A 20,782-nucleotide genomic window follows, 5' to 3' on the forward strand; every position below is an offset into this window, starting at 1 on the left:
CAAACACCTAGCTGCTGAAGAAAATTTTTCTTCCTTAGTTGCTGAAATTTATTTGGAAAGTCTCATTTATTCAGTGTTGTTTCAAGCAACCTATGTAATTTCTGGATGTGACTCAGTGTTTCCATTATCTCATATTAAGCAAGTAACTACATCTCTTACTGAAAACTCAACGGTAATGCAGCATGGCTTCAAGGAGAGATGTGCTTTATTGGAACAACTAATATATTTGGAAAACACTCAAACAAGCTTTTAGTCAGAAAGCATCCTCTGGGTTTAGATATCACTCTAACTGATAAATAGAATTTGCTAGCACTTGTTTAAGCACTTTAATTTAGGAAAAAAAGTAAGAAAATATTGAAGCAGTATTCAAGTGTTTGCTTTTATAACAAACTTCCTTTAACAATTTTGAATAACATATGGGTTTTATATATAAATAAATTTAATTTTATAGTCAAGTTTCTACTATACAGCTGCAAGCATGCTGTGCTAAACTTATATTCCAGTTGTATCTAAGAACAAAGGGTAATTCAAGGGCAGTATTTTAACTTTACAATCTTGTTTTCTGACATACTTGATCTGTAGCTCACTTTATTATGCAACTTCAGATAAACAAAAATAAAATCTTGCAGCCTTCTCTATGAGACACACATTATGAGCTAAACTAAGCATTCCCTTGCTTCTTAGTCCCACAAAATGCGCAGTCTCAGAATTATTAAAGACCTGTGGATACTAAGAAGTTGAAAAATTTATTTGTACTACTGCATAAAAAAAAAGTTAAACCAGGTGCTTACAGGGTAACAGAGCCACTGAATGATAACTTCGTTAACTTCCATTAAGCTAAATGACTCACAAATGGCATTTAGATCAGTAGTAAATCATCATCTAGGTCAGCAGGAAGCTCATTACAGACTGACAATCCAAGTGACAGAAACACTTTTCTACAAGTGCTATAGTAGTAATTTCCTGTGTGAAAGGCTTGCTGCTGTTCCTGCATTCCTCGGGGGACACTTCTTCTCAGAGGATGTTACTCTTCCCCAGGAAGAGGAAGGAACCAGTTGTTATTGGATGTGTGGGCTGATAGCTGTCGGGCATTTTCTGCGTGCCGCAGAATCAGCTGTGAGAACTGTGAATACAGCTTAGGTTTCCAGTCAAAGTGGAGGAAAACACTGCTTGAGCAGACAAGGTCAGAGCATACATGTACAGTATCTCAGGAAACAGAGAGAAATAATACCTGGAACTTCCATCCCTCTAGTTCCCAGAAATCTGCTGATGTGCTGAAGGAACAATATACAGACATGGATCAACTTGAAAAGCATTCCTGAAACACAGCTGCCCTGAGTAAGACCCTACACAAAGTAAAATTTTACCACTTTTAAAAGGCCTGTTATCTTCCAAAATATTTGTGTGTGCATGTGTGCATTTTTTTCCTGTTAGGTCCCTCTCCTAGGCTTCCTGTTCTATAGGAACTCAAGCTCCCTCCATATGTATTGAGACACTGTTACAGGGTGCATCACCAGTAGTCACTCCATGCCTATTCCAATATCAGTTCACATCCACTGACTTTTTTTTAAGTGATAGCACTAATATATTTCCTTATTCTAATCACTTATTTCCAAATATCATTAAAAAACAATCCACCAATTATTTGATTATAAAATTATTAGGGAGACAGAACACTGACAGACAAATAAACAGGACAATCTCCTAAAGTACATTTCCTCAGGAAAGCTGGCTAAAAATAGTATAGGAAATATTATATTCTTGCACTCTCTAGTGCCCAAATTCAGAACTCAGTCTCCAATAAAAACCTGACTTTCCCTCCAGCTCCAGTTCAGTCAGAGAATATAATCAAGACCATTAAGGAACATCAGGACATGTATTATTACTTAATTATGTAGAGGCACAACATACTTCCTGTTCTCTCCTTATAAACCATCGGTTCCATGCTGTGTGAAATAGCATCACTGCAAAACACAAGGACCATTTGGATCATATTCCTCTTTTATTACATGCATTGGGTTCACCTTCAAGCATTTGATCCTTAAGCTTTATTTGATGCTAGTGGTATCAAAGCATACTGCTTTTAAGATTACATACACGAATCTTTTTAAACGTGCCTGGACATCTACAGCAGCTCAAAATTCAAGTTTAGAGATTCACTGTTCAATATGCAAACCCCTTCATTTTTGCAGCACTTGTGATACGTCATTTTGTTCATACACATCCTATCTTCTTTAGAAGGCTCTTAGCTGGGCAGCAGAAAAAGCTGTTCTCTACTGCTTCATGGCTATTCCTGATGGATTAGGGGTAGCCTTTAGGGGGAATGAGAGACAGTCCTTCCCTGAACACAGCTGAACATGTTTAGCTACAGAGTTTTGGGGAGAAGGCAGCCTATCCTCTTGCACCAGCCCCTCACACTGTACCTGCCTAGCATGCAAAGAGTAGAGAGGTCTGTCTAAACTGTGCCTGTCTAAAAGCAAGATTGGACAGAGAGGGGGATTTCTTTGCAATGACACAAAAGCACAATTTTTATTTTTACTCTGCTGCACTGAACAATTCAGACTTCTTCCATTTACAGCATTTATTATGTGTTTGTATAAGGCCTAGCACGAGCCATTCAGAGCCTGTTTGAGAGTTTTTTGGTATGCTCATCTATGAAAAAGGTGCAGACAGCTTTACTTCAAAACTGTGGATACACAGGATCTCTTCACACTATTTCCTAATTTAATTCTATTTGCCATTGGGAGTTCAGGCAGTTGACTATTCAAATAAGCATTTACTGGTAATCAGAAGAATGGCAGTAAATGAAAAAAGTTCACAGTTATTCAGGGAGTGGCCTTTTTTATTTCTCTGTCTGGGAACAAAGAAGGTAAGGTGATGGAAGAGGCAGGGATCTGTCAATTCTTATCAAAGCCTGTTGGGATTATTCTCCAGTGAAGAGCTCAGTCTAATTGGCAACTGAGTTTTGCACATGGGAACACAAGTTTTTAGTTTTAGGGCAGTGACTTCAGTCTTGCTTTCAAAGGGAATACTGATGGAACTTTCCTTTGGTAGAGAAAAATGTATGTATATCATGTAATGATCAGAGTTTTTGTCTGAGGATATTTAGGAAAGTTGATATCCAAGAACTACAGAAAGCTGTTTGTTGTGCTTTCAAATGATCTATAAATATCAGCAAAGGTAAGTACTCGGCACAATGAGGTGCTATATGAGTTTTGGTCTACCAGCTGTTCCCTTCTGAATTGGACTTAGGCCCCAGAGGAGATGATCTATGTATAAAATTGCCATTACTTCCTTTATTCCTTTTACCCTCCCCTTAACCTCACTGAAGACAGTTGGCATTTATTTCCACATAAGGCTGAAGCCAGGAAAGGATGCAATTCAGAAAAAAAATTGAAGTTGCATGGTAAGGAAAATATGAAGTGTTTTAAAAATTAGTTTTTAAGATATAATTTCTATTGTCATCCTCTCCTACTGAATTCTGTAGTTATGTTAAGCCATGCAGGGAAGAGACATTACTCCAAGATCTTTTCAAAGCTAATTTCCATGAGGAAGAATAGTTGACAAAATCTTCAAATATGCAGAAATGGAAGAATAGGTGCTAATTTTTCATTCATTTTCATTCATAACTGCTGTCTTTCCAAATACATGGGGTGTTTCTTAACTGGGGAGCTTGGTTGGTTTTTTTGGGGCTTTTTTTTTAAATTCAAAACAAAGGCAGAGAAAAGCATATAAAAAGATACCTAAACCCTGAAACACAAACTAAGAAAGCAATGTGTACAGAACAAATTGAGAGTACAGATACTTCTACTTTTTGCCTCAAGACACCTACTACAAATGCAGTACAGATATACTTTCTATTTTAAAACTTAGTATGCTCTTTTTGCTCCAAACAGAAACAATCCTTATCTTTCCTCACTCAGTAATTAACCCAGTCTTAACTTTGTAGAAGTTGTACTGTGAAAGTACAATAAGAATGTCTTGTTTTTAGTGTTAAATGGCACTGGCAGAGAAAGAACAGCAAACATTTCCCAGCCAGGGCAGACATTCTGACTTCCAGATTACAGTACATTGCTTTGCTTCCTCCAAATCCTGTTTACATGAGCAAGGTCAGGGGATGAAACATTAGAGAGCCTCTACAGTGATTTCCTGCTTCTGTCAGTAAAAACTACAGAGGCACCATCAACTTTCCCTTGTTTCCAACAGCTTATCACGGACCAGAGGTTACCAGCATATTGCCCTACAGAATTAAAAAGACCCAACCTCCCTCATGACTAAAACTAAAATTGGAGGATGAAACAGAAAGAAGTACTCCCAAAGAGAAACAAAACTTCCAATTTTTCCTTTTCAATAGTTCAGAAAACAAAGGCAATGTTAAGCTGCTTGACACAGAGAGGAGGGGTGGGAGAGAGGCAGTAACGCTTTCAGAGTCTCCAATGAAATAGAAAGGAGAAAAAAACACCACTCCCAGCCCACAGATTTGACCCCAATTCAGTAAATATTTTCAGAGTGCAAAAGGCCAGAATACACCTAATTTCTAGTAACTGCAACACATGAAGACTCTTAACCATTGAAAAACTCAGGACAAATTTTACAACTCATTACACAAGTACCAGTTTGTTAGGCATACACAGCTAATTTTTACAGGATACAGGAGAATAATACACAGGAGAACTGAATAAATGAATCATCAAATCCAAAGCTATTTCCTAACCATAATAATACACAGGAATTCTTAATGGTTTTAAATTGTAGTCCAAAAGAAAGCAACTCCATACTGGAGATTACACTGAAATTTTTCCACGGACACAAGGGTCACATTCCACTGAGTTTACAAAAGTTGCATCAATATGAACCTTAGATGAGAAAAGATTTTTCACCATGTTCAAAACAACTGGCCTTGGTACTAAGCTAGAGCAGAAGCTAAAAAGATAAGGTGTTTACAATTCATGCAGTTTAATAATATAAGTGTTTTTAGCAAAATCCCTGTAAGAACATTCATATCAGCATATCTTAGCTTAACCTCTGAAGCAAAAAAAAATACAACTAAATTTTTTAAAAAAAACAAAAATCACAAAAGCAGGCAATTTAAATGTGGAAGCTGTGATGGATTGTTGGTTTTGATGAAGCAAGAAATTAAAATTCCTTGAAAAGAGGAGGAGGAGTAGGAGGAAGAGATAATACTAGTATTTTCTCAGACAGCTAGAGCTCAAAATAAATGAACTGCTAAGAAAATACCTAAACATGTATTTTAAATTCACAATAAAGAAACAAGAGTGTTATATTTTTAATTACTTGTTTTAAAATCTTCTCTAAAATCTAGGCAGATTGTTGTCAAGAATAGATGATGGTGATACTTTGCTATACCCTAATTAATTGGAGTAGTGTGTCCTCTTTTGTGCTTCCTGGTCCCAGACAGACACTGACATCCTGGAGCAAGCCAAGTTGAGAGCAAACAAGATAACAAAGGGGCTGGAATACGTGATACCAAGAAAAGGCAGAGAACCAGGTTTGTTCTCTGGAAGAAAAGATCTTGCTGCCATCTCAGATATCTAATGGGTAGATAGAAAGAAGACAGACACACATATACTAGAAGACCACTGTGAATTGAAAGGAACAGACAAGTTGGGACATAGGATATTCTAGATACGTATTATGAGAAAAAATATTTTCATCAACCGAACACTAGAGCAAGCTGCCCAGAAAGGTGGTGGAATCTCTATTTTTACACATTATTAATAAATTAACTGGACAAGGCTTATAAGAACCCGATGCAAGCTGGCTTTGCTTTAAGGGGAAGGTCAGATGATATTACTCCAGACATCCCTCTTAACCTATACTGTATCCCTTTCACTAACAAATCTTCACAAAAGTAAGGAAAAGAAAAAACCTTTTTGCTCCATCACAAATCATCTTACGGGCAGTCATAATGGATTTCCCTTAAAGGAGTAGGACAACAATTCCAGCTAAAGAAAAGACTCTCAATAAGAAGAGCACTTTCTCCTATTATCTTTTCTCCTGAACTAGACTGAGGCCTACAGAAGTTTTGAGCACTTACTGTCAGGAATTTTGGTAGTTATTCAACAAAACATTACAAGGTTTTGCATAGACTTACAATCTTCCTGAAGACATTTCAGGTAGCTTTAAGAATCTCAACAGAGATTCTACAAAAGCTTCAGTGCTGTTACTCACCCCAGAGAAAGGCTGTATTTAAAGAGTCACATTTTCTCCAACTGGTGTCTCAAGTATCTGTCTCCTTCAGTAGAAACATTAAAGTAAATATGTTGATTAGCTACTTCCAGTGGTCTAGGGACCTGCCAATATGTTTTGCTAATAACCCTTAAGATCCTGATGTGTTAGATGTGTGATAAATCCATTGAACAAGAATGCATAAAGATATCTAAATGCAGACTGCATTTTTCTCTCTGCTCATATCAGAAGGGCAGAACTCCTTAAGGCAGAGCCTTAAAGGAATAAGTAGCTATAGATAGGACGCGTGTAAATTAACCTGAAAATCTGATCCAAAATTTTTGTTATTTGAACAGCATTCTTTCAGTAGAAGTAGTACCAAAAAGCCATGAACAGATTTAAAATGGGTCCTGAAATGTTTGCAGGGAAACAAAAATGCAGTGATAATGTCTTTGACAACCAGTAGGAAAAGAGCAACCCATTGGGGCTGGAATCAGGAATATGTATGAGGTAGGATGATGAATTAGACTAGGATTAGAGGATGGCAACCTCGAGTTGGAAAAGGATTAAGAAAAAAAAATACAAACAATGCACAAAAGCAGCATCAATTCAGTTGAGGACAAACTGTATCAAGAGGAAATCTGCCCTTTTCTCCTCATTTCTTATGAAGAACACATCAAACCTCTATTAGAGTCTTCATACATTAGGGAAACTGAGAAAGCTTAAGATAAAAAGGTCCAAGTCACTGAGATCCAGAACCCTCTAGAAACAAGACACAAAGAGTCTAGGTGGCTGGCCTGATTAAGAAACAGGTGATAATTCCACAAATGACAGAAGCTGGTAATGCAGCAGACAGACATGGGACAGGAAAATGATAGGAAAGGATGAGCTGACATTAGAAAGCAGGGAGAAACAGATTGGTTGGCAAAGTTGGAGAAAGTGTTATTCACTATGAGAGAGGAAGGATTTTAGTGGCAAAGGAATCATGCAAATGATTCTTGAATTTGTGTGAACAGTGGCAGGGTTAGGGTTAACCAGTGTTGAACAGGACAGCTGCCCTTAAGGCTACAGTCCAAGTAACAGGTTATAGAAATGTTTCTAGATGGAAAAAGACACAGATGGGGAATGCTAAAATGCAACTGTGGTGAAAATCAATGATAACTGGTAAATAGAGATGCAAGAAAAAAAAAAAAAAGTAGTGATTACTGACACAGTTAAAAAGCATCAGTTCTGAAGCAACATTTTTATAATGAAGATTTGTAAAGCCAGACAGACAGCAGTCAAAAAAATGCTGTACCTCTTGGGTCAATGTATTCCTCTGAGTTCTGGGCATAAAGTTTTATAAGCTGCTTTCATATCAAAAGAATTAATGGAGACTAAGTGATTTGTAGGTATGTAATAAAGAACTACAGTACAATCATACATTTGAACCCTGTGATGAGCAGAATCAGTAATGAACACAGAACACTTAAAAGTGATAGGTAGTCAATAAATGATATCTACCACATTCCACTGTCTATGAAGCCTACTAAACAGATGTAAGCGTATAAAGAACCGTATTTCCACTGTAAAAACACTACATAATTGACAAGCTTTAAAATATATAACATCACCACCCCTCAAATACAAGTCATTATATGATTATTTGTTTTAAGTAAAGGTTTCTCAACAACCTGTGCATCATGATCTTCAAAGATGATCTTAAAGAATTTTATATAGTACCTTTACAGCATAGCTTTCATAAAGTATTCATGACAAAATAGAACAGCAGAAACCACACCTTTTTGTAAGTATTAACCCTTTTATAAGTATTAACCCTTCAACTACACAAACTTTTTATAGTAACAAAAATTGCTAAAGACAATTTGTGCCTTCACAGGAACAGATTCAGAGCTAAAAGAAAAATTCTCAGTTTAACCTAATTCTAGAACAGCATGTCTTTTAGATTTCATACCAGGAGAGCATATTTCTCCTCCCACGAAACTACCGCTAAAACATTGCCTTCCTCTCCTCCCACATGCCATACCAATGTCATATGTAAAGCCAACACTAGAAGACTCTAATCCTATTCCTCTGTCTTAAAATGTATTGCTTTTTTTGTTTTTTTTTCCTTCTAGGGAACTATTAAATTTTTTAAAAGGAGAAATAATAAAACATCACTTTTAGAATTGTGTAAGTGAGACAATGATTCTTTAGGGTTACCATTATTTGCAGATAAAGACAGACTACAAAAAGTGCTTGAGAATAAGCCACAAATTTTAACAGCAATATTTAGATGTACTTAGCATGGGCTTATAAATAGAATTTGCACTTAGTATAGTGGTAAAATTACAGGTATAAAATGAAAGCTTTGCTATTACACCATCTTCTGGTTAGACTTAGGAACTGTGACAGAAAGTTTAAGTTGAGAATTTAGGATATTGAGCTCTGAGCACTCGACAATTGCTAAAAAATCTATTTCATTCATATGGACAGTAAAAGCACATTTCTGTAACATGTTAGCTATACCCTATCCTTTTTCTTTTTTTTTTTAAAGTTACTTACAGGAGTACTGATACGTGAAGATGGTCTAATTTCGATGATAATTGTGTCAGGTGTTTGTTTATCAGGCACATCACAGATAGAATTGACCTGTTGAAAATGAATTATGTCATTATTTCAGCACCAACACAGAAAAGGAAATAAGACTGAAATAAAAAGTGAGGACACACTTAGCAGCCCAGATCAATTGGTTCCCAATCGCCATTCAAGTTCCTCAAGTAATCCCCTACTAACAGATTGTCGATATGCTTACTTCTTCTGTACCAGCTCTGATTGCCAAACTAACTTTGAAAGCAATTCTATGGAAAACAGGTAGGAAGCAACACTGAAATCTGTGGTAAGTTAACAGATCAAACAAGTGATGTTGCTCATGCAACCACAGGAAAAACTGCTTTATACTAGGACAATGTCAGAGGCTGATTGATCAGATACATCATCACACTATATGCAATTTTGCTCTTAATACCTCAGTTACAACTTGCTTATTTTTGGCTATAGGAGTTAATCTATAACTTTATCAATATTTTGCTAATGTCCTTTCCTGAAAGTGAAGCATTAAGAAAGTATCAGAGAATATGAAATTTAAGAAAGCTGCTGCTTTTATCTTATGGCTCCATGTAAAGATCAGAATAACCTCCCTATAAAAATCTGTGTGCATATTATTCCTACCATTATATTATCTAGGTGTATCACAGCCTAAGATGTCTGCCTTCTCAGCACGATGCATGGAAGTACTACTCTTATTTCATGAGCTGGCAAAATTTACATAAAGATTAGATGACTTTCAAATCACCAAGAAGTCTGATGTAATAAAGAGAAATGAACTTTTCTATTTCCAACTTTTTCTCAGTAATCCAGAGACAGTATTAATTGTAACCACCTCACTGAAATCAGAAAAAAAAAAATCCCAGAACCCTCAAAACTCACACTTGCCTAGTGACAGGATGAAGTTTAGTCACAGAAAGTTTCTTAGCTACAAGGGTCATTTTATTTTGACTTCTCAAGAAGAAGACCCTACTATTTCACCTGAAGACTGTCAAAGTTCTGGCTCAGCCAGAGCTGCTCACTCAGTAACTGCTTCAGTGCTCTTTCCACAAGGAAAAATCCATGATGCTAGGGTCCATAAATTGGTATAAAGGCCTTTAGGTCAAAGACATGTTTGTTAAGTAGGTAAAATACAATCTTATATCTGGAATTAATAGTCAGGGAAGGAGGGCAACAGCATCTTGTACTGCCTGAAGACTTTTCATTCAGTTTATTTAGATTTCCATAACTTGCAGAAATTTAGGTTAAAATTAATAGAAGCAAGATCTCCCTCAGTAACTACAAGTGGAAGATGGACAAAGTTTATCAGCAAGCAAGAAAAAACATTTAAAAACACAGCCTGATTATTCAAAGTGATTCTTACACTTTGCAGTGCTTACAAAGCAGGGATGACAAACCTTCCTTAAGAGGAAATTTTAATACTGTTTTTAAGCTTGTTCACTTCTCTGAGTAGCAGTGCTTAGCTCTTTCTTTTATTCAGTTTCAACAAGCCATTCCTCACCTATGAACTTCTCCTCTGTCTTCCAATTACAGGTGCATCAGTCAAGAATGAACAGGGACTCAGGGAAAATCAACCCCAAGTCCCTGAAGAGAGGACAATGCATGTGCAGGATTCTGCAGAAGGACAGTAGACACTTCCTACCTATCAGCACTCTAATGTGGAGGAACTACTGCAGCATTATCACTAATAGCTCTTGAAACATCTTCTTTGAGAATCTATATATAACCTTTTTGTTATATATATCAGAGATTTTGTTATATCAGAGATTTTGCAGAATGAGTTAAATTCTTGATACAAATTGGTAAATAAATATATGGTATTATTAAATTTTAAAAAAATGCTCTTTTTGTAGAAGTGTCACATCCTGGAGCTAGAATGAAAGTTCCTTGGAGTATTCTTCTGCTTATTGCTTTATCAGTGATAAGGGGAGGATGAGGAGCAGTGCAAACACTGACTGGGAGGGGAGGAACTGTCATAAGCTATACTAAAAGAATTAAATAAAAAATTATTAAGCAACTAGTCAGAAGTAGCATCTGAAAGTGTCTAAAAATGTGCAAAAATATAGAGGCTGTATCTAAGTCCTTTGTACAAATATTAGTGTTTAATATTGCACTAAAAATGAATGAGGTAATGGAATGCAGCTAAATGTAAAAGTCTCAAAATACTTGACATTTCCTGACGAGGTGATGTAGTTAGCTGTAAAATAACTAATAGCTGTGAAATAATAAATAAGACCAAGGGAAGTCTTAAAGGTAAGTCTTTAAAAGTCTTAACTTTAAGAAACAAGATAGAAAAACCAGAGCACCAAAATGCAAGGTAGGGAGTACTGTCATGTATTACAGGTTTCCAAAAACACTTTTTCAAAGCCTTGCTTTAATTACCTGGTAAACTGATACATAAATATTTTCAATATCATCTTTCAATATCAGCTTCTAATATGATAATACAATTATCACATTTTGATCCATAGTACAATAAAATATAGGGAAGGTTTCTACAGAATCTTTCACAAATGAGGAAAATAAAGTTAATAAAATTAAAAAAGGAAGTTTTAAATTATTCGAAGTATTTCTTAGGAAAGTGATTTAGCTACTTCTGAAATAATCTCTCCAAACACAGCAAGGAAAAAATAGCTTTCCATTTTGTTAAACGCTGCTCTTTGCTCTAGACTGGGGCACTCAACACTAAGCAAGCCATATAATCTTTTTTCTACTGCCACCTAGTGTATATTTCAACTTCCTTCATCTAAGAAAATATTTACAACTGAAATTACACTGAAAATTTTAAGATTAAATTAAATCAACAGAAGCTATTTGTGCACAAGAGAAACCCTATGCATCTTAATATGTTCGAATCTCAAAGTTGTTTTGAAAGAAACTAGTTTCTAATCTTCCATTTATTTTAAATAAGTCTTTAGCACATGAAAGGTCAATTATATACAAACATGAAAAATACAGAAATACAGTTCTCACCAAGTCACATGCAGTTTTTAGTATATTTCACTAAAACTGCATAACTGATTAAACATACTGTTTTCAAATAACTCCACAAGGTCCTTATGTCAAACAGAGACAACAACTGGGGTTTATCTCAGCTAAATTTAGATACTGCTAGACACCTGTATTTGAGCTGGTAATCACCTAAGATTATCTCCACAGTCAACAGGAAAATGTAGGTGCCTTTAAAGAGCAAATAATTTACTTATATTTCCAAGTTGTCTGAAAAATTGCAATGATTATAAGCATTAATTCTCTACTTACTCAAATATTCAAGAATCACATTGATCAGTGCAGTTGGAGAACAGTTGTAAAGCTTTACAAGTCAATAACATGAAATTCAACACTTCATTAAAATTCAGGCTACTGCTGGGCTGAGAAGACACAACTAATGATTTTCTTGTAAAAGTTAATTATGCCTCAAAAAACAGGAAGGGAGAAAGAAAAAAATAGGGAAGGTATCTGAAATATTATTGGTTTGCTATATAGCTTTGAAGAGTGAATAAAAAAAAAAGTTATCAGAAAAGGCAAAATACACTTAATCTTTCTGCCACTGTCCTGAAGGCAAAACACCAGATGATACCTGGAATTCTTAGCACTCTTGTGCCAGCTGCTTTATTCAAAAGAACATTTCCAACAGGTGATGTGTGAAAACATTGCAACTGTGCTTCTGATCTCAGCTGAATAAATTCTAAGCCAGATCCATTTTTGTGTATACTATTTCCCCAGAATTGATTTCTGGAATTGCTTTGCCACACTGAGACAAGCAGGGAGAGAGAAACAATAGCTAACCAAAAGCATTTAAAAAATTAAAAAAAAAAAAAAGGAAAGGTGTGAAACATTAGGAATTTTAAAAAATAGGTAAAAAAGTAAAGACTTTCCTCTTGAGTTCTGCCTGTCCATCTGCTGAACTTTTTATCCTCTAACACCTTTAATTTTATCCTAAGGCAATCCCTCTTCATTCCTGTTGTAGAAGTGACTTAACTTAACCAGTTGAGCATAACTCAAGGCAATGTATTACAGCACATCTCAAGTATTTAGATGACATTGTAGTGGCTTGTAGGAAGCCTTAAGAATTCACTGATACTTTTAAAAATCCCATCTCTGAACTGCCTCCTCTGTCTGCATGTAACTCTTGCATATGTTACCAAGTCTCTTTGAATAGTGTTAACTTCTGTTTAGTTAAGATCAATTATCTTACCCTGTTCATATAGAAATATGAAGAGAAAGGAAGAAAACAAAAAGGAAGTAGATCTGCATATTATCTGAGGTGTAGATGAGATAAAAGGAAAAAACTGTCATTACAACTGCTGTGCTGTAGTGGAATAGATCACACAGAGACAGGGGAATCTCCAGCCCTCTTTAAGGCCCCCTAACCAGACACAGCTGAACTGATGTACAATTGATAGGAAGAAGAGATGATCTCCAGAAGCTCCCTCTGACATGCCTGTGATTCCATTCCTCCTTTCCCTTATATATGAGAACCATGATGAGCCATTGAAATATGAGGGTGGGATTGCAGCGGAACAGCCTAACATTAAAATGCTTTCTATTGCTTCTGGCACAGAAAGAGGCTGGCATGTGAAAAAAATAAAATATTTTAACTGAAAAAGGACAAAAATACTTTTTTCTTTTTTCCTTCTCCAAAGTACAGCATAGCAGGTCTAGACAATATGCTTCTTCTCAGTTACAAGAGGAAATAGTTAAGAAGATGGAACACTGAAAAATTTCATGCACAGTGCCACCTAAGAATTAGTGCACACTAACTAAAGCATGTTACTGCTGGTAGTAAACCTGATACCAGTTTTGTCTGGATAAATTATGTTTTTGTCCAGTTGGTAAGGTCTGTTCTTCCTCATCACAACAGAAATCACACAATTTTTATGGAGACAGACAGAAGAAGCAATAAAAAAAGAGAAAAGACAAATGGAAATTTGATAATGTCACCTGAACACCATCTCAATTATAATATTATTATATTAATTCTAAAAATTAGCTGCAAAGCAATTCTAATCACTATTACTATATTATTTAATTTAAATATATAAAAATGTATTAAAGTAATGAGTTTTGTTGAAACTGTCAGACTCTGTTTTGTCTCAAAGTATATAACATACTTGGTGTGTACTTGAGAGAAGGATATTCTAGTGACAATATGATGTTAATGGAAAACTAGAAACAGCAACTCTTGTTAAAATCCTGAAATCAGGCCAGAAAATAGAACACAAAGAGTCCAAACTTTGCTATGACAAAGCCATAGAGCTCTTTCACTACTACAGAGCAGCCCAGGAGCCTATAAGCTGCAACAAATGCTGCAGAATAAATACAGACATAAGGCTAAGTTAAATCTGTCAAAGCTAACTAACAAATAATTTCTTGACATTCAACTACTGAATTTCCTTGACTAGCCCCTTCAGTACTCATAATGAGGCTTCCTAGCCTTAGTTTAGCTTTAGCCTGAACTCATTAATGCTTATATAGAGTTTCTCAATTATACAGGACCAGGAACAAGAAAAAAAAAAATCTGAAAAATTGGTTTAGGGTATATTTACATCTTTTCCAGGCATGTAAGCAGCAGAGACACCTGGAAATATTGACCTGAAAACAATGTACCCCTGCAGCTATAAGCTACTGTGTTTGTTTAGTACATGTTATAACTGGGTACAATTTGAATGGTCTTGAAGCAAAATGTTGCTCCAGCAAGACTGGTTTGAATCTGTTGGCAAATGCTGTGATTGAGTTTGTTCTGGCACTTACCAACTATACTAAAGGCTGGTACCTGTAAACTTAACTTCATTCATTTACCTTACAACAAATAAAGTCCAGCACGGAAGTTTGTTTATGAAACTTGTCATACATACAGTCATCCTGTTCTGACCAAAATACTAAGCATTATAAAGCTTCACATCCGACTTGACAATAGAATAAGGCACAAAAGAAATCTTAGTCATGGATTTTATCAGACTTCCCTTCCTCCAGCAAATATTTTCAATCTCTATACTACTCATTTTCATATATTCATATTGCAAACACAGCCACCCACCCAAAAAAAAAACTCAATATCCCCAAATGTTAATGTTTTAAAACTCTGAGCAGGAAACAAATGCCGTGGCAGCAGTATCTACGTTTTCTATGTAGACAACCAGGAAATGGTGAATTTCTATAGTACTCTGATAGCATATTACAGCAATCAGAAAGCTCCTAGATTTATCTCAGATATAGTTCAATACTAAAGGAATCTGGAGACTATCAAAAAAGAAGAAAATACAGAAGCCAGCCAGCTCTGTCAGGGACTATCACAAATAAAGCATAAACAATGGCCTCATTGAAAGCATAGCACTGTTTACCTGTTGAGCATATCTTTCAGACTACTTAAACACAGGATTTTTCCTAATACTGACACAGAACATTTGACATTGCACTTAGGTTCCCTAATTTCCAACACTTTTGATGGATGCCAGTGACTGTTTGACAGTAAAGTCGTTCAAGCATGAAATATCAGGAAATCAGACTACATAGTAATGTAAAACACACTGCTAGCCTAGAAAGTCTTTTAGATAGATATCAAGATCGTCTCACAATACCTAAAAGCCTTGGAAAAAGGAACAGCTCGTGATAACTTTTTCTGACTTTCAGTAATAGCACCACTTTGTCCTGCTTACAATGATTTATTTTTATTAGTATTCTAAAGCTCATTGGAGATTCTGATGCCTTCTGCAACACTTGCAGTATTATTTCAGAAACCAAATTATCACGTATGTTTTGCTTGAATCAGATGTAGAATACAGACACAGAAAAAACATAAAAGTAATTTCAGCATAAACCTGCCAGTACCAGCTTGCCTAATAACCCTAATGGAGATTCCTAGAGTTACAGTTGCTTCCAAAGTATTATGTATAACAATTAAAAGCTCACTGGCATACATAAAACATATTTAACTATAAATGTCAGACAGTGATCACATAAGCCTCTTGTTTCCTATATCAGACAATTTATTACACTCACCTCAACTGACTTGAGTTTTTTACCATGTAAATGAGATGACCTTGGGTAAATATCAAGAAGATGAGGAGGATCATCAATATGTGTTCTTCTAAAATTGTGTTTGAGAACTTCACAATAATCCAAAGTATCAAAGTTGGTTTTCCATAGTAATACCTGTAAGAAATCTTTATATCAGTAACTACTTGAAAGCTATTCAGTACTCAAAACATAACTACTCAGTAAAGTCTGTTATTGCTAGTAGATCACTGCATCAAAATGATACTGCAGTGATGCCTTCTCCTGATCTCTACCGCACTTCCCCAGAGTATCTTTACTTCAAACCTAAAAGATGTGGTTCATTCTATTAAAAAAATAACCTCTAAAATGCATCTATAATCACAAAACAAACTCATGTCCCACTGAACTGTCCCAAGTTACTTTTCTGCCAGATCAAGGGATCATATACTGTTAAATTTCTGCCCCATATAAAGGCTTGCAGGTCTAACAAGAAAGTTTGAAGGAATAAAAGAAATGAGATAGCTCCACGGAACTCTAAAACACCTGGTTCCAAGTGTTTTAGCAACAGGAATCTCTTTCCTGAACTTCATTTAATTATGTTCTAGGTAGAAACAATATGCAAGTCACACAATGACCAAATGCAAAAGGTCGTAGGATACAGAGGCAGTCCAAAGGTCTTATGTATCCAGTCTTACAAAGATTCTGAAAAACAAAATCACAACACACCATGTTGCTCTCTCATGTCACAAAATAATTGCATATTTAAGTAATTTAATTAACTTTACATGACCTGTGAACTGCTTCTTACTTTACATACTAAGGGAGAAAAGAAAAGAAAAACGGTATTTTGAGACACGTAGAAGTTACCAAAAGTCCAGTGCTGGTATATACAGCTGCCAGCTACACTAAACAAAACAAAGAGGGGACTATAATCTGACTTAAAATTACTTCCCTATCCAGCCAATAATATTTTTGACAGACATTAAAAGTAGTTTTCAGGTGTTAATAATTATTAAGCAACACAAATCATAAATTTGTTCAAAGAAATTTCAAGTGCACTATATCATAGTTTTAATATATTCCTGAATAGCTGCATTATTACAAGTTCATTTCAAGTTCCACATCTTTCATGACACCCTTGAGTCAAAGACCCTGAATATGCACTGGGAGACTGCGCACCAATAAAGGTGAACCCAGACTAACTCAGACATTAGTAACAGTGAAAGAGGGATGCACAGATCCCCTGCCTCAACCCTCCTCAGAACCTGTTGGAGGAGGTACTTGCAGGACTGTTAGGTAAGAGTAGTTGATTTCACAGTAGCTCCTGCTTTCTCTCCTTCTTTAGTTGTGTAGGTTCTACAACCTTCCATCATTCAGTCCAGAATAAAGTTACTAACATTTTTTTAGTAGTTTCCCCTTATTTTTTTCAGGCTAATTTTCTGCTAGTTTAGCAATTTGAAGTGTTTCAACACTTCAATATTTACTGAGTGTAAATAACAGTAAAGGCAGGAGGCAGCTCATCTTTTATCTATCACAGGTGAGATTTTGAGCTGCTCGAGCTCTAAATATGTTGTTTCATTTTGTTCTAAAATTAAGGACTATGTCCCTGCAGCTTCATCATTAGAGATAAAAAAAAAACTGGTAAGAGTAAAACCAGCATGGAAACATCCACATATGCCTTGAGTACCTCAACTGCAATGCAAAATCACAAAAGCAAATATGCACAACCTTAGAAAGGTGGATATTTCATAAAGAAGCATTTCCCTTCACACCAAGGCCTTCAACAGACACAGGTTGTCTCTTCTAGAAAGTAACTGAATTGACAGCATAGGCTACTACTTTCCAAACAAACAGGTATAACCTTACTCTTTCACACAAAAGGTCTTATGTTTTCCATGGCAACAGATTAATGAAATGCCATGTGCACATACAGCCAAAAATGTGAGGAACATGAACTTTACAACACTACACTTTGAGATCTTTTTTGTTTGAGGAAATAAGCAAATAGAAAGAAAAGTATCCAGTGTTTGTTTCAAATATTTAATGTGCTTCTGAACAACCAGAAACTTGATACAAGAAGCAGAGGTACTGGTTTTCCCTCTTTGATGGAAAGGTACAGAAGCATCTGTCAAGTTATATTATTTCAAGACTATTATGTTTTCAAATATGTATGAAGGAAGCAGTCTCCCATAAACTTAGAATGCATCAGCTGCCTCTATCACATGCTGTGAACAGATAATATTTTTTGAGTACTGCATGAGAGGTAGAAGATGATACTTTTATGGCCAGCCTCTGCTCATAAGCATGACATTGAATCAGATGTAGAATATGGTGTGGCAGCAGAATTTCTCCAATAAATACACCCTACAATTACAGTAAATCAACAATCACAGTATGTTGACAAGAAGTCCCACAACCATCCTCCTGGCACACCTGGAAGAAGGCTGTGGATGGGTCAGCAAAACAGGATGTCTGGGAAGTACATGTGTGTATAAATCAAAAGAAAATGGACACTGAAGAATAAAGTTCTTATGTTTACTAGAGAAAAAGATACACGTCTTGGTAGTTACCCAAGAGTGCTTAGCTCATTTTAAAACTAAGAAAAGTGAAAGTTGCAGCAAAGTAAGTACTCCTCTCCCACCAAAACTCATAAAGAGAAAAACTTCAACAAACATAGGAAGGCAAATTTTTAAGGCAATTTCAACAGTTATTAGCAGATAACTGTTGCTAAAAGTCTGCTATGACTACTTCTTAAATTCAACATTCAACTAAGGAAGTGCTTCCTGATGAAACTGGATTTTCCCTCTCATATATTCAGCATGAACCCACTATATCAACTGCTGAAAAATATGAGACAGATTTTTACCTACTTCCTCCATGCTGTCATGCCCCAGGAGCTCTACAACAGAAAATCAGGGCAGGAAAAAGGCAATGACATGACTGCACTGAACACACATGTCATTCAGGGGGCCCCAAATTCAAAGGAACTTTGAAACAAGACAGGCATTCCCAGGGTGTGTTGGCATTCAGTGGGGAAGCTGTACTAGGCTTAATATTGTAGGTCCTTCATCAGAGCTTCTTAGATTAATCTTCTGCCATGTTACCTAGCAAATGCAGGCACTTTTGTTCCTCTCAAGTTCAGTATAATATACCAACAGTCATAAAACTCAAAATAAAATACTCATGGAAGGTAAGATCAACAATTCAGAATCACATAGGACCTAAGCTGCATTTTGGGATTTAAAATCTTATTTACAACTTTAGCACGGAAAATAAAAGATCATACTAGTAAGTCAAGAAATAATTATCTTTTCCCCATTCTTGGTTGGCTTTTGTAGGTTTTTTCCCTGCTTGTAAAATTAATATTGGATGATTGATAACATTTCACTTTTCCAATAACTTCAAGTCTTGGAAGTACTTCTTACCTAACACTGTAATAAAGCAAGTTTTTTTATATCCCAAGACCATCTCTGCAACTAGCTTGAAATTTATTTCAAGCTCCACAAAACAGAACATAGCCAGGAATTATGGTAAACTCAAAAGATTTTAATTTCAACAGCATAGCTTTTTATATCTACATTGATCTTTTAACTTTTTTGTAACAAGAAATATTGAAAAAGACAACTAATATTGAAGAATATTTCAGACTGAAAGTTTAAACCTTGTCCAATAAAAATTCTTTATTTTTGGCAAATTTATAGACCTGATAGAGATGATTCCAAGCCTCATAGTATTTGTTCTTAATTATGAAATTTATTAAAGCAGATGGAAATATTAATTATAAGACTCACTGTTTAACTTCTTTTTTAAATGCTCAAATGACTCTTCTTCCCTGTATAAAATCCAGTACTTTACTGTTTCACCAAAGTAAATTAGTAGAAATAACACAAGAGTTTTTCTCCCCAATTCTAGCCAAGGTTTTCCCAGTAATACAACTTCATACCTACAGTTAGAGTGTAAAAACTTTAAAAGCAGTGAAAACCTAACAAAGCAGGTAAACCTTAATATTAATTGCAATACAACTACTTTGTTAACACTGAATTGCAACACTTTAAATATTTTTAGTTAAAAATCATCCCTTTCTTTTAATATGCAAAATAGAAGTGGCTAGTCTTCTCCTCGTCATAACATCCAATGGAAAGTCTATACAACATACTAGTAGACAGAATGCATGTAAGCATGTAATTAGTATGTTACTGTGACAAGCTATATTTAACTCCCACCCACTGGAACAAACATTAAGACATTTCATTTAAAGAGACAGCACCACAAACCTGAGTATCCACTCCACCCGAGGCAAATTTTTCACCACCTTTTGAAAAAGCCACACAAAGTACAGCTCCCTGGAAAAAATCCAGCATACAGTAAAATTAGGGTATTACTGTAAGCATGGTATTTTAGTACAAAGAGAAAAACACCGATGCCATTACCTAATATAATAGATTTTTCAATTTTAATAAAATAAGGAACAATTTTACTGTAGTGAAATTTCTGCAAAACTTGAATGAAAGTTAATATTGCACATTTTTCTAAGATACTACATTACAATTACAACAATCTATACTAGGAAAATAGTGGCATTATCCTTAGATTTTATACTACAGTTTTTCAATGAAATATTACAAAATATATATTACATTACTTAAGGCAATACATTTGAATGATTTATTATCAAAAAAAAGGTTTGTTTGGCATTAACAGGAAAAGGAGGAAATGTTCACCATTCTTCACAGAAGTTATCTTCTGTAAGCTTCCCCCTCCTTTGAAAACACTGTTTTTCAACAGTCAAAATGACTGAAGTCCCAAATAACATGATTTTGAAAATCAAGTGAATTATTAATGAATTCAGAACACTAGCTTTTACTTAACATCAGGTGTGTAATATTAACAGATAAAAAACATGGTTGCAGGTAAAAACTGATGCGTTTCCTTAACCACTCATGACAATGTGCCTTAATACAACACCTTGCTGTCCACTAAATTTCGTCTGCAAGTTGTAAGACAAAAG

General features: G+C 35.4%; 1 protein-coding gene across 3 annotated transcripts in view; it reads right to left on the bottom strand.

The window, feature by feature from the left end:
* Window positions 1–20,782, bottom strand: part of POC1B (POC1 centriolar protein B) — a 48,259-nt gene that overhangs the window by 15,161 nt on the left and 12,316 nt on the right. For 2 of the 3 annotated variants that reach the window (XM_015627496.1, XM_033514729.1), the window contains 3 exons: window positions 20,049–20,117; window positions 15,778–15,930; window positions 8,734–8,820 (listed from right to left, as the gene is read on the bottom strand). In XM_015627496.1, the coding sequence (XP_015482982.1) occupies window positions 8,734–8,820; window positions 15,778–15,930; window positions 20,049–20,117 (309 nt within the window). Of the gene's footprint in view, window positions 1–1,989; window positions 6,257–8,733; window positions 8,821–15,777; window positions 15,931–20,048; window positions 20,118–20,782 lie in introns of those variants that run through there. The other variant, XM_033514730.1, reaches the window with a different exon arrangement.

This window comes from Parus major, chromosome 1A, assembly GCF_001522545.3.
Source record: "Parus major isolate Abel chromosome 1A, Parus_major1.1, whole genome shotgun sequence".
Classification (NCBI taxonomy): Eukaryota; Metazoa; Chordata; class Aves; order Passeriformes; family Paridae; genus Parus; species Parus major.